A 14,508-nucleotide genomic window follows, 5' to 3' on the forward strand; every position below is an offset into this window, starting at 1 on the left:
TTCTTCTTAGCACTTACTGAAGTGTCTGAATTCACTGTATCTGTTTGCCCACACGTCCATTGTGAATATGAATATAATTTCTCCTTTGAAATTCAAGTTCATCGGAGCAGGAATTCTATCTTCAACACTGTATCCCCCGAACCTAGAAGAATATTTGGTGCACAATGCAGTTTGATAAGTATCTGTTACATTACTGTACAATGATGCTCAACTGATTTTACAAGGACAGATTAACTGAGACTCAGCTTCACCAGAACTCTGATGTGAAAAATACATCCACACTTCATCACCGCGCCACGTAGTCTTGGGCCAAGACCAACCACACAGCACTTTTTACAGAGGAGAGTGCACCTCCACGATGTTAGTATCGTTTCTCCTCCCACGTTCTGCTTTTCCTGCATGCTCATCCTGGCTACCCCTCCCGCCACCTGGACAGTACCCCTGCTACACTGTGTCCTTGTATTTTGGTTGAATAAATAAAAGAACATTGAAGGCTGCCTTTGTAACTTCCTCAATGCCAAATGAAGTCACGAAGTTTTTAAAAATGGCTTAGCTACAGAGTACGTTCAGAGATCTCTCGGTTTCATATCTCTAAGCAGAATAAGTTTATCTAAAACCTCTTAAAAAGAAGCAGACTGACAGACATAGAAGACAAACTTATGGTTGTGAGGGAAGGAGGGGAGGGACAAATTGGAAGTTCAAGATTTGTGGATACTACTATATATAAAATAGACAAACAACAGAGTCCTACTGTATAGCACTATATATTCAACATCTTATAATAACCAATAATGAAAAAATATGAAAATGAATATATATGTATAACTGAATCACTATGCTGTACACCAGAAATTAATACATTTGAAATCGATTGAACGTCAATAAAAATAAACATCTTAAACTTAGTACCACCTGCTACCATGACTGAACCATGAAAGTGCCAAAGACCCTTTATTTTCAAGCAGTCTCCTCAATTCTCTTTTGTGACTGACGCTTAGTTTTTCCTAAATTTCTACTTTGGATCTGAATAGCTTCTCTTTTACAAGCAGATGTTTCTTACTTTTGTAATTACTTCATAACCTTTAACAGTAGGTGGTGCTAGGAATGCACAAAAATAAATTTCCATAGACCAACAGAACTGTCACAGCTTTATTTCGTGACTTATTACAACATAGAAATACGCCTTTTTTAATACTTCATATAAAGTTATTGACAATACAAAATTTTTTTTTGTTTTTTTCTTTTAATGAAAATGATTTAACTTAGAAATCTATTGTGAAACTTTCGTCTAGTTTTGCAATTCTCAGATATTCCAGTGCAAAAATAGATCCCATTACAGACAGCATAAAGTGCTTGGAATGAAGGGCCGATGATAAAGAAAAAGCACAAAAACATAGCTTCATCCTAGGGTAGAAGAAGGGCGAACAGAATACTTAAACCTTATGGAAGTATAAACATTCTATAAAAAGGGATGCAACAATTTTGAAGAGAACTAGAGCAACGTAACTATTGTACTATATTATTACTAGTAAATAGTAACAAGGGTAGAAATTAATCTCAGTATCAAAGTGGTTCAATATAATATGACTCATGGCTCTTTGGAAAAAATTTTTACCTGATATATACAACCACAAAAAGAAAACAGACAAATCCCTTTAGTCAATGATTACTATATAGTGAATGATATGCAACATGTAATAGTCAAAATGCATATGATTTCATTACATATATTGAAATACAGTAGTTTGAGGTTCGGTTGTGTTTTTTTTTTTTTTTTTAACAATGACCTGTGCTGGGCATTTGGGTATAGAGGGCTTTTTTTAAAAAAATGTTTTCTTTTGTATTTTTCATATTCACAGTTGTTAACAAGGTTTAAGGTGTCCAAAAGAAGCAAAAGCAGAAATCTTAGAAGACTTCTGAGAATTTTCAAAATTCACACGGTTACATTTCCACAGGGATTATTCTACTTGACTGAGCAGGGGGTTGGTAAAAATGTCTACTATAATTAGGCTTACACGGAAAAATTCAAGACTACTACCTGGATAGTCTAAAAGGTAACAATATTAATGAAGTAGACGTATAACTGTAGATTGTTTCTAGCTTAAGAGATTCGTTAAATCTATATTGAAACGTAATTTTTTTTCAAAGTAGTTCACAGTGTCTTTTGATTGTTTAAAATATGGCCTTGAAGGAGAGTAATCAAAGAGGAGCTGCTCATGGTTTTAGTATGATACAGAATGAGAACATCACTCTAGTAAAATGGGAAAATCGAAGCTTGATTTTGGAAAGTATCAAATAAGGAGAAACAATTACTCTATGAATTTTTTATCATTAAAGATAACATAAAATAGAATGACCTCATGTCAATCATTATTGGAAAAATGCCTTCATTACTTATTTATCATTTTAGAAAATTTTGGCATTAATTTCTAAAAATCATTTTCGACTTCTAAGCAACAAATTACGTGATAACATTCAGTAAATTTTTTTTAATGCAGATTTGGAATAGATGTGAAATCTTACACCTTTAGAGTTAATATTTACGTTCTTTTTTTAAAGGAGAATAAATTAGTAATGATATTGAAAGATCACTAACTTCACCAAATAGTAGTTTTCTTATATTTTTGTTGTCTCAAGGCAGGTAACATTAAGCATTGGTGCAATAATATTTTGAAAAAATGTTTACTCACTAAAAAAAAATAAAATTGGGTTAGAAAAGTCTGAAATCATCTTCAGGTGGGCATTTGCTGGTTTGGTTTTTTTTTTTTTTTCATGATAGGTTAGTGACTGAGGAGATGAAAAATTTGAGATTGTCAGAATGGGGTATCTGAGATCTTCAAAGGCAATTATTTGAAGGTACTAAACGCCACAATCACAAGTTTTATGTTACTCAACAAGTTGTGAAGCTAGCTGTGTTCTCTGTGAAAGTATTCATTGTTTAGCGAACCTTTTGTCTGGTTTTGCATTGTGGTCAGTCTTGTGACCCTCATGACATTCAAACCTGCTGGCTTCTGCACTGTTGCTGTTTTCAAGAAGTGGGCTCCCCAGTGTTCTTTCAGTGGGTTCCTACAACCACAATAGAACAACCTATATTTGTAAACCAGTTATCCACAGAATATGGCACAAGAAACCTGCTGAGACTTAATTTCTCCTCACCCTATCCATGTATACTCCTTCAGTTATAACATACACTCAAAAAGCACTTAATAAACTGAGACTAGAAGACTTCTCGATCATAAACTTAAATACAATGTTATGAGACCTTGGCCACCACACTGTTTTCTGGTCACCAGGCACTAGTCAGACCATCCATCTGCAAACCTACATGAAAAAATAAAGCTAGAGAGGCAGTGTGGCCATCATCCTCTATACCACAGGGTTCTACAAAAAGGCCATTCTAAGGTTTCATAAATCACTGACAGAACTTACAATTCCAAATAACACAAAAGTACAAAGATTTTTGTCAAAATATAGCTCTACCTTTTCATGTTTGAGGTTAATTCAAAAGCCAGAAATAATACTATGCTTGTGTCAAACAACAAGACCTTGAGATGCAGTGTACCGTGTTAGTAGACAATCAGGACAGCTGGACACTGGCCTCCCTCGGTTTGAAGGCACCAATGCCCTGGCCTCCACGGTTTCCAGTCCCAGAAATGTGGTTGCTGATTCTTTGCTTCTTACCAGGATCTAAGTATATTTCAAGAGTCCCAGAAAGGTAACCCTGGAGACCTGTGGTTCTAAGCGAGGGACAACCTAACAATGGAACCAAGTCTCACTAGTCTAGCGCCACCCACAACTTGAATGTTACCACCACCAGAGCAGCTCATCATGGAGGGAATCAAAGCAGAATTTTCCCCACACATGGCACCATCTTGTCACCTGGTATTTCATGATGTCAACAGATTTTGAGAAGAGCAGCTTTCACAAAAGCGTGCATGACACACCATGGTGCTTCAGGCTTTCTGAGCAACTTGGCACTAGTAATTCTGATGCACTGATTGCCAGCAGGGGCTGTGTCACTGGGAAGCCGGTCTCCTGGTACGGCAGGGCTTAACGAATGAGGATGTGCGTGCCTTTTGACTCTGATAATCACTGGCCATGATTACTTGGTGAGTTATTGTTGCAACCCCAGTAAGAATACAAAGGAACAGAAAAAGTATGTCAGACCCATATGTCCGCTGGGCTCCATACTAGAGTTTCACATGAGTATAAGGTAATAAACTAAATTCAAGTCTTTTTCACTCGAGAGCCATACAAGACATAGGCTACAAAGGCACTGCCCTTGTAATGGAATTTTGTTTTCATTGCATTGAATTGCATTGCATTGAATAGTATCAGTACAGTATCCAGTTTACTTCTTCCCACAAAGACTTCCAGCTCGTTCCTCTGGAACACGTCACTCGGTGCAAAGGAAGGTGTGGTTCCTCCTTTCTTTCAGCCACCCTGGAGGAACAGGATTCTTCACACATAACTTTCTTTCACTTTCTCATCCTGCAGAAAAGATGTGAGAACTGCCACATCCACTACTGTCTGGTTTTTGTGTAATGACAGGTCCTTTAAGTGGTCATCATCACTTTGGTCCTTGGCAAAGTTTACAAATACCTGTCAAAAGAAAGATGGACCTTTATAAAAACCTGTAACTCTCTATTCTAGCTGAATTTTTCCCTGGGTGGAGTTAGATCAGGTAGGAGAATACAAGACTGTATTTAACTAGATTACTAGAAACCTTTGTGTGTGAGGGGAGGGGAATGCTTGAAAAAGCACTAACCATTAACAACTGACCTTCTATAGTGCACCTCCCCCAGTCACCAGCTGCTCAATCATCTATTTACTCTGACTCATACAGGAAAGGGAGAGGGATGAAAGCTGACATCTACCGATGGCCAGGATCTATTTGGTACCTAATGTTACCTAATTTAAATGGGATAAGGCACCTAGCAAAATACCTGGCCCATGGCAGCTACTCAATAAATGGCAGTTTTTATGATTTTTGTGACAATTTATGCTCATAATAACCCTATGAAGTAGATAGTATCATCTCCCTTTTCAGATTCAGGGAGATTAGGTAAAAAGCACAGGTAGCAGATGATCAGGAGGTCAAGCTCAGGTGCTCTGCACTGTTCTGAGGCCCACAATGGGGTTGGGGGCGGTGTTGGCAGGGAAGTAAGGAGAAGGGGCAGGAAACCTCACCCTGGAAAGCAAATCTGTTTTTGACTCTCAAAGCTTACTTGGTCAAGTGTTGTCTGAGAGACAGAGTAGTCTTCTATGTGGAGTCGCTTTTTGCTCTGGGAAAGGGCGCTGAAGATCCTGGCCAGGGAGGACAGTGACGACGGAAGCTGGTACTGCAGCATGTTCCGGTGCTTCTCCTTCAGGACGCTTCCTGGAAAGGCGAGTCCAAAGAACTCCTGGACAGGCTTCAGGTCCGGGTTGGACCCTGCTATTCGTACAACTATTGTGTAACCGTCTCCAAACCTGAAAGCAGGAAGAAGCAAGTCCACATGGAAGATCCTCAGGAAACGTCTCAAAAGGCTATTTAACTCTGAGAACCCAGCTTGGGTCATGAAGACGAAAGATCCCAGACAGACCCGGAAATCAGTTTCAGAGAGAAGGAACCAGTTATCATGTGTTGAATCCCTACGACATGAGATGTCAAACATGACTTGGTTTAATTTTCACCTGAACCCTTGAGGTCGGTCAGATGTTACAGAGAACCTGGAGCCCAGAGAGTTACTTGCTCGTGACACGAAGCTCAGATGTGCTAGGCCAGGATGTGGACCCAATGTGTTTGACTCCAAAGCCTATGTGCTAACCTAACTGGCATGCATAAATCTTTCCATTTCATCTCTGTCAAGGCTAGCGGTAGACAGTCCTACAACGCTGACTCTCAGAGGTTAAGTAACTTGCCCAAGGGCATACAACCAGTAAGAGGTCAAGATGGAATTTGTGTGCAGCTCTGACTTCAAAGTCCTCATTCTTACTACTACACCATTTTGTACAGTTTATTTCCCTTTACTTTACAGCCACCATGTAGACACTCACAAAAGAATAAATATACAATTTCTCAATGTGTGGGATCCCAAAGAAATTATCTTTGTTACCTGTTTTTCAGATGTTGGACGCTGCCAAGACACCTGAACCTCCCATTGACCATAATTGCCATCCTAGTGCAAAGGGCTTCACATTCTTCCATGCTGTGGGCAAACAGAACGAGGTCTGAGTTTTAGAGAGATGCTCTTAAAACCATCAGAGCATCACCATGACATCTGGCATTTCCAAGAAACAGATTCCCAGCTTCCTAGGGCATAAGTGCGTCCTGTACAAATACGTGAAGATGGAGGGATAATGCTGTTCACTGCCGTGCTGTTTACAATTGTGAAACAAGTTGGAAACAACCCAAACGTCTACACAAAAGAGGAATAGTTCAATAAATTGGGGTATATCCTAATGGAATACTATTCACCAATAGCTATAAGAACTGACGACACATCTAAATTAACTGACTTGGAATAATGTTCACAATATTGTTAAGTGAAAAAGAACTTACAGTATATACTAAAGCTTGCATTTTTTTTTTGTAAAAAAGAAAAAAAAAACCCCACATATACCACATGTAGATTTGCACAGAACACCGTGCAAGGATCTGCTGCCCAGTGATAGTAATAGTTGTCTCCTGGTGATGCAGTGTCAGGTGGTTACATTTTTCCTCTCTGCCTTTCTTTATTTTCTATTTTTACACAACGATCAAATATACGATTTGGAAAACTTAAAAAATTACACAACAAAGAAGCCAAGCCAAGTCTTCAGTACAGACCTATGAGATGTAAGCACCACTGATCTCCCTTCCTTGATGATACTTAGGGCGCAGTTCCACAGGAATCGCCGGGCTTTGGGATCCATGCCTGTGGTCGGTTCATCCTGTAATTAGAATAAACTAAGCCGTATTATGTGCTGGAAAACAAATCAAAGATGGATTTGGTTTTAAATGCAGACGCATCTTTGCAATAGCCTAAGTTTTAGCTTACCGTTCTATTTATTTCTTGATGAACTGAAGAACCAGACCTGACATACGAGAGTGTTTCATACTTGTGTGCAACCAGTTCACTTTGATCAGTATGTCATTGAGTTGAACACTCAGATTTAGTTTTTTATGAAATTAAATTTCTCCAAATATATAGAAAGGGAAGGGGAAAAGTCATTTAGTTTCAATTATCTTTTCATGACTGACAAGTATATACTAAAAAACTATTTTTGTCTGAAATCTCTACTGAAGTCAATTTAAAGTCTGGATAAAATTCCTTTTCTTCTTCTTTTTTTTAAATTCTAGCTCAGTCCAGCTTAGCCTGTCATATTGTACTTGGTAGTCTGAGAGAAAAAAATTTCAGATCCAAATAGTGTAGAGAACATTAAAGCCTCAGCCTAAGGCTTCTTTCTATAATAACTTCAATGCTCTTCTTTTCTGCAGAAGAAAAAGGGGTCACTGTCTGAACTAACCTTCTGTTTTCCATCTCTCTGTAAGAAACCATGACCCAGGTGCTACCCTGGGAATCCTGAAGCTGTATCCACAGCCTCCCTTTTCAGGGGATGCACACACAGATGGCAGACAGAACGGTTCAGAGAAAGGTCAAGTCACATATTGAGCCCCAGCCACACCAGAGAAATAAGGTCCAAAGAGTATCTCCTCTTTTGGAGCATCTGAGGGCCCAGCAGAGCCACCCCCACAAGTGTCAAGGAGAGGGACGAGGGAGCTTCCCTCTGGGTCTCTGAGGCTGCTCCGCTGTTCCTGGCCAGGGGAGGAGGTGTGCCACTGCCACATCAGCCACGCACACCCTGGACACCGGACTTCAGAGATGTTTTCCATTCAGGCCAGAACAGAGTTTTCCAGTGACAGCCACACTCACCAGAAACACCACAGGAGGCCCACCGATCAGAGCCATGGCCGTCGAGAGCTTGCGCTTATTGCCCCCACTGTAGTTCCCGGCGTATTTCTCTCCGTACTTCACGAGGCCCAGCTTCCGAATTGCCCACTCACCAACCTACAAGTGATAAAAAGCACCTTCACTCCCGTTGGGTTTGGTAGTCTTATTGTGCTTTCTTACATGTGCATATGACAACCCTTTTGCTGAGTAGGACCAGAGTCTATAATCACAACCCAGCAAGTTGTGATTATAGAGTCAAAAGCAGGGGGGAAGGGGCTCGTGGGGTGGGAGCAGCACTCCCTCTCTGCCCTCCAGCAGGAGCCTGTTCACCTGTCCCTGCCCCACTGCCACCACAGGTTCCCACCCTGAAAGGAGGCACTAAAAACCAGCACTTTGTATTGCTGCATCCCTGAGCAAGGACAGCCAGAAGTCAAGTGTGAAAGTCACAGCCGTAAGGCACACTGTCAGGACGCCCAAGGAGGCAGGCAGGCTGGCTTCCCGGGGCCCGTGGTACCTTGCCAACTTCCTTCTCTGGGACTCCTCTCAAGAGGGCAAAGAACTCCACGTGTTCTCTTCCAGTCAGTAATTCCGTGATGGCATCAAACTGAGGGCAATAGCCCATATTCTGGTGTACTTCATGGATGTTTGATAAGATACTGCAAGGAAAAACAGAAGTGGTCAGCATTTAGAGCTACTCTGATCAGAAAATCCTGACTAACGTTCCTACAAAGTGTGCATATGCATGACAAAAATACCAGCAAGAACACTTGCTATAGCTTGAGGCAACAGCCTTTCCACCCCCAGGAGGCCAGCCCCTCCTGGAACTCAGCGTTCCTGCCTGCATCCTGCCCAGTCCTTGCACCTGGCTCCGCCGACACCTCAATCTGCAGGTTCAGTCCCATTTCAGAATTCCCAATCCATCCTAACTTCAGTACTATCTTTATAAACAACCTCAGTTGCACTGTCCTGGGGCTTTAACACTAAGTGTCCATCCTTGACTTGCCTCTGGGCTCGGTCATATACACCAAGTGCTCTGTTGTTCCGGTCTCCTTCATGGACGTTCAGATCCAGAGGACACCCAGCAACTCGGTACGACCTCTCTCTGCATTTTGCTGCCCATACATGACTCAGCCACAGCACGATCCAGCCCCCTTGGTGCCACTAAATACTCAACCCTGGTTTTTAAGGGTTTTTTTTTTTTTTTTTTTAATCACAGACTCTGAGAATCTGGGGACAATAAAAATTATACCTACGGACACAATTTTAGATACACTGTGGAGGCAGCTTTTAGGCCCTCTGAAGTCAATCTCAGGTTAAGAATCCCTGATGTAGGAGGAAGCTTGGTGTCATATCCAGTCTGATGGCTGCACTACAGCCACCTCTGGACAGCCATGAGTTTGACCTGTCAGCAGTATTCACTCCTCCCTGCATATCAGTCAGTACTCCCAGGTCCAGCCTTTTCTAGAATTATGATCAAGACACCCACGGACCCTTTGCTGGACCTCACAGCTACTCTGTCCAAACTGGCTCTTAGAACCAGGCACTGTGACAAACATTAGTTTGGGGCAGTTACTGCTGCCACTGCGATGTGCTCCAGGACTCTGGTACCAGGGACAAGCCTAGGGACGCAGGTGTGTAGCCTAAGATCTGCTGTTCTAGAAATTCTGTTCTCTTAAACCCCCTCTACACTGCTACCGAAAAACTGGTAAGAGTCAGAGGAGGAGACTCATAAGTACATTAAGTTCCTTGCTCTTTTCAGTTTTATGGGCTAGGAGCCCCCTGTCGTTTTCAAATTTTAAGTCGCCATCCATTAGTGGGTTGTGAAATAAATTTAGTGGGTCACAGTCAGTATTTTTTTTAAATGGCATGGTATAAGGTAGAATAAAAAACATCAGAGTGCACTACAAGCAGTAAGAATAGGTAATGTTTTACAGAATGTTTATTTAAGCTATATGCGTGTTCAAGTGCATATCCTAGGTTGAGAGGTAAAAATGTATTCGATATTATGGGCCATGATCAAAAAGTTCGAAAGAAAGCCACTGCCTTGTACCATCTGTCCACGTGAGAAGCCCAGAGAAGTCCCACGTATTTAGAGTGCTCCCGGGTAATGCTGCCTAACAGGTCTCTAACGTGTCCTGGATCCCTTAAGATCATGCTGCTTAGTGACCTGAGCGCTCTCAGGCAGTAGCCCGGAGGAGACATCAGTAGTTGGTACACGCTTTAGAGAGGGCAATTTGGCAAGTATATATAACCTTTTATCTTGTAGGAATTTTCTAGACAAATATAAGGACATATTTAGTGAAAACAGAAACTAATTAATGTCCAACAATAAGTATAGTTGTTGAAATAAACTATAGTTTATATAAAAATAGTTGATGAAATAAAATATAGGTACATGTGCACAGATGTATTTTATGCAGTAACGTAAAATTCCACATCTTAGAATGTGTGACCCATTGAGAAACAGTCATAATACAGTCATTAACAAAAACAAAAAAAAATAATTAAAAAAAAATACAGTATCATCTCAACTTCATAATACATTTATATGTGTATATAAAGTCAAGAGATTTGGGGGTGATGGGAATGTTCTAAGACTGAATTGTGATAATGGTTGAACAACTCTGTAAATTGCCTAAAAGTCATTGAATTGTGTAGTCTTAACACAAGAAAATTGTATGGCACATAAATTATACCCGAACAAAGCTGTTAAAAAACAATAATGTGAGACTGAAAGGAAATGTAAATGTTATCTCTAGGTAGTGAAACTGTATATTAATTTTATTTACTTCTTTACAATTGACTATGTTTCAACATTTTTGAAAGTATACAGTGTTGTTATAATCAGAAAAAGAACGATATGTTTATTTAAATAAAGTTGAAAAAAGTTTTTGTAGCAAAATACAGACTTCTTTTCTCACCTATTTTTGTTAAGGAAAGCATCTCCTCTGGTAACCGTGGTATCTCCTGTTAACATCTTGAAAGTTGAGGATTTCCCAGCCCCATTAACACCCAGAAGTCCAAAGCACTGAAAAAGATTGGGTAAGTTGTACAAGCAAAATGCTAAAAATCTGAATACAAGTGACCCCTATAAAATAGTCCCCCCAGCTTAGTTTTTATATAACATGATCCTAAAACATTACATTTGATGAAGAGTCAAACATTTTCTTGGTTTTAGAAATCATACCTTTTAACATACATTTTATAATGGGGCCATTTTAAGTGGTGTATGTATTTGTAAATATTATTTCAGTCATCAGGTTCAGGCCAAAGTTAATGTGTGAAAAACAGTAATGAAAGCCAACAAGTCAAATGTCACCATCTAATCTGGCTGAAAGGCATACAAGAATATAAACATGACCAAGAAAGGAGAAAAATATTTTTTTAAACTCTTTCGAATTTCATCATCATCTTGAATGGATCACAAGATCACTTTCTGGATGTGCATGCTTTTCTTAAATTGCCTAAGATTATCCAAAATTGTTCACTTTTGACATACGGGGCTCCCATCCTTTCAATGACTGGTTGCTCCACATAGGTGTAAATCAAGAAGCCTTTTAAAACCACTTTTGACCCCTTACAGACACTGTTGTTTGATTGGGGTAGAGAGCATCTGAATTAATAGGGACAGATACGATATAGACAAAGTGCCTTTACCTCGCCAGGAGGAATGCCAACGCAAATCCTGTCAACGGCAGGCTTCCTCTTCCTTCTATAAATCTGCAACAAACAAAATGCAAAACTGCATGAGCTGCAGTGACACACAGCCATCCCAGGCAACTGTGGAAGAGGGAATCATGACCTAAACATACCACAGAATAAGACTCATGATGGAGACTAAGTCACATACTTGAAGTGCTAAAAGCTTTGGTCCGTCTCTGCGGCAGCTGGCCTCTGACTGACTCTGAAGCTCAAAATACAAGTGAGTTTCCTTTTATTTTTTAATCTAATACCAGCTTTCTAAAAACATATGGGCCATTGATATCTACATAGTTTTTATTTAATATATAAAGATATTGTAGATATTAAAAAAATTAAATTCTACAGGGTAAAAATTTATCAAAGCATTATCAAAGTACTGACTGTATTACAAAACAGTGAATTGCTGGGATTCTGGCTCCCAGAGAGGGATGAAACAGACCCTCCTCCTAAGCAGTGGAGACGCACCAGCTTTTTGGACCAGGAAACTGAAAATCACTTACTCTCCCTACTTCAGCTTTGACATGATATACAATATTAGTATGTTTTAATAGAAACACATAAACATAAATGAGAAAAACAAATATACTCAAGAATAAGAATTCACTTTATAATTACTCTCAGTAGGATTTCTTTAATTAAGAAGTCCCCATGGTGTATTTCAGATAAAATTAAATCGACAGAAGGTTGGTATAGATACACATTGTAGGACGCACGCTTTTTATTAAGCAAGTCAGCAAAATGCTAGTTTCAAACGTATAAGGCTGAAAAAAACTGAAGACAAGTTGTTACCGCCTGTCCTCATTGCCTCACCTTAGTCAACTCCTTGATTTCCAAGATGTCATTCTGTCCACCACCATCAAGAATCCTCTGTCTTTCCCGCCTCACATCTTCATCCTCATCATTCAGAGGAGGAAGCTTTGCCTTTACAGGTCTTAGGGGGAAAGAATTAAGAGGAAAAAAAAAATCAACCTTTCAAGTTATTTTTCAAGTCAAAGACCCAATTTCTGAAGCAGTCCTGTAAAATCTATACTCCAGAATTGTCAGCAGTGTTGGGGGCTGGGGGATGCCCACATTAGGAAAATCAGTTTGATTATCTGCTTTGAGTTCAAGTCAATCCAACTATCACCAGCAAACGTTTTCCCGTGCTCCTCTGTGCTCCTCTTGCAAGACCCTCAGCCAGGCGCTGCATGAGTTCTGAGAGAACGCTCACCTGGGCCTGATGAAGAACCTGTACTGGATCAGCACAGTGATGAGGAAGAAGACCACCCCTTCCACGGCCATGGCGAAGAGGTTTCGTCCCACCAAGTCCCAAGACAGTGGCGAGACAAAGCGATTCTCCCCTGGTGGACACAACGCAGAGATCCAGTCAAAATGAGGCACCAAAGACCACAGCCCTTCCTCAGACTCGGGCTCAAATTCACCTACGTTCCCTCGAGACACCAATGGTTATTGCCCATGACAAGGAAGGAAAAAAAATAAGGGACCCACCACTCTACAAATCTGATTTAGGGTAAGATTTTGGGGAAACATGTCGCGACCCAGCACCAATCACAATTGCAAAGCCAAAGTATCAAAAATCCTTCATAAAAAAGCAAACAATCCAGGGTAATTTTTAGCGTCAGTATTTTAACAAATTACAAGTTTCACTAAGAAAGATTAGAAAGCACTTTAAAAAGGTGCCCTGAAAGGCATATAATGTAACCCAGTGACTCAATTCACCTAGTTTTACATAAATATTCCCTAAATTCCTTATATACCTGATTTGTACCTCCAAGTTAAAAAAAAAAAGTCCCTCTTCTGTGCCCATTCAATAACATGGCCTATCTGACTATATGACCAGTCAAAAAGGATAGTAACATGGCCACAGGAGACATAATTTTTAAAGATTCTAAAGGTAGAAAGAGCTGCAGTAAATTGCCTTTTTATAGACTGTGTAAAAGGTAATCTATGACCACATCTGCAGGCCCATGATTTTCCTAATATAGCCAAAGTCTGCACCTTTCCTTCTGATTCTCTGGCCTGTATCTAATTCTCAAAGCTGTGGTTTGACTTTTCCAGTGACACTGACAAACCCCACCGGTGGTATCAGGCACTGGGTCCAAGCCCACACCACTATTTTCCTTACCTCCAAAATTACCCTCTGACCTTTGGTTGTGGTCGTGCCACAACCAGCTATGTTGTCATGAGCCCTAGCAGTGGAGGGAAGTCCTGTGCCCAGCCACCCAAAGTGCCAAGGCCCATGCAAGCTGCCATCTCCATTAAAACATCCTCCAGCCACTGCTGTCACTCACCAAACCTTTCCAAGGCATCAGCCATTGCCTGGTTTTTCACCATGTCAATGAGCCCCCGTCCCAGGCAAAAATGTGGGAAGATCAAGAACACAGACTTCAGGATATCATTGATGTTATTCAGCTTCTGAAAAAATAAGACAGAGAGAGACTGTAGGTCTTTCATGATTCAGGCTAGAAATTTACCAAAGTCTAAAATATGGGAATGAAGAAAAAAAATCTGATTCCCTGAGGTCCAACTGAATCTTTGCATTCAGATACCAATAAATAGCAGTAGTCATAGCTGACGATATATAACGTAATAAGGTTCCGCTCTTTAGAAAATGTGGACTAATGCTATGAGTTTGGAGAAATATGAGCAAAGTTTAGAAATACATGATCATATTTAATCAGAAGCAAATCCATCATAAGATATTTGCTTAGCATTTTATAAAGCAAATTGCTCCTGTCTGGGTCAATATTTCAGTTTTAGGATTTTGTTGGACTTTTGAAAATTCTTCTTCAATACATCAATCCAGCAATGGCCAAATACCCAACAACTGAGTAAGCCGCTACGTGCTTAGGGAACATCTCCCACAAGGCAGGTAAGGAAAGCTTTCCAT

General features: G+C 40.3%; 1 protein-coding gene across 2 annotated transcripts in view; it reads right to left on the reverse strand.

Annotated features, from left to right (window-relative positions):
- Positions 1-1,132: 1,132 nt before the first annotated feature.
- Positions 1,133-14,508, reverse strand: part of ABCA1 (ATP binding cassette subfamily A member 1) — a 126,746-nt gene continuing 113,370 nt past the window's right edge. For both annotated transcript variants that reach the window (XM_031450123.2, XM_010978696.3), the window contains exons 40-50: positions 13,910-14,033; positions 12,829-12,958; positions 12,429-12,549; positions 11,574-11,636; positions 10,838-10,944; positions 8,431-8,572; positions 7,899-8,033; positions 6,812-6,915; positions 6,099-6,191; positions 5,229-5,472; positions 1,133-4,602 (exon numbers count right to left, since the gene is read on the reverse strand). In XM_031450123.2, coding sequence (XP_031305983.1) covers positions 4,462-4,602; positions 5,229-5,472; positions 6,099-6,191; positions 6,812-6,915; positions 7,899-8,033; positions 8,431-8,572; positions 10,838-10,944; positions 11,574-11,636; positions 12,429-12,549; positions 12,829-12,958; positions 13,910-14,033 — 1,404 coding nt within the window. In that variant the 3' untranslated portion in view covers positions 1,133-4,461. The remainder of the gene's footprint in view (positions 4,603-5,228; positions 5,473-6,098; positions 6,192-6,811; positions 6,916-7,898; positions 8,034-8,430; positions 8,573-10,837; positions 10,945-11,573; positions 11,637-12,428; positions 12,550-12,828; positions 12,959-13,909; positions 14,034-14,508) is intronic.

The sequence above is a fragment of the Camelus dromedarius genome, chromosome 10 (assembly GCF_036321535.1).
Source record: "Camelus dromedarius isolate mCamDro1 chromosome 10, mCamDro1.pat, whole genome shotgun sequence".
NCBI lineage: Eukaryota > Metazoa > Chordata > Mammalia > Artiodactyla > Camelidae > Camelus > Camelus dromedarius.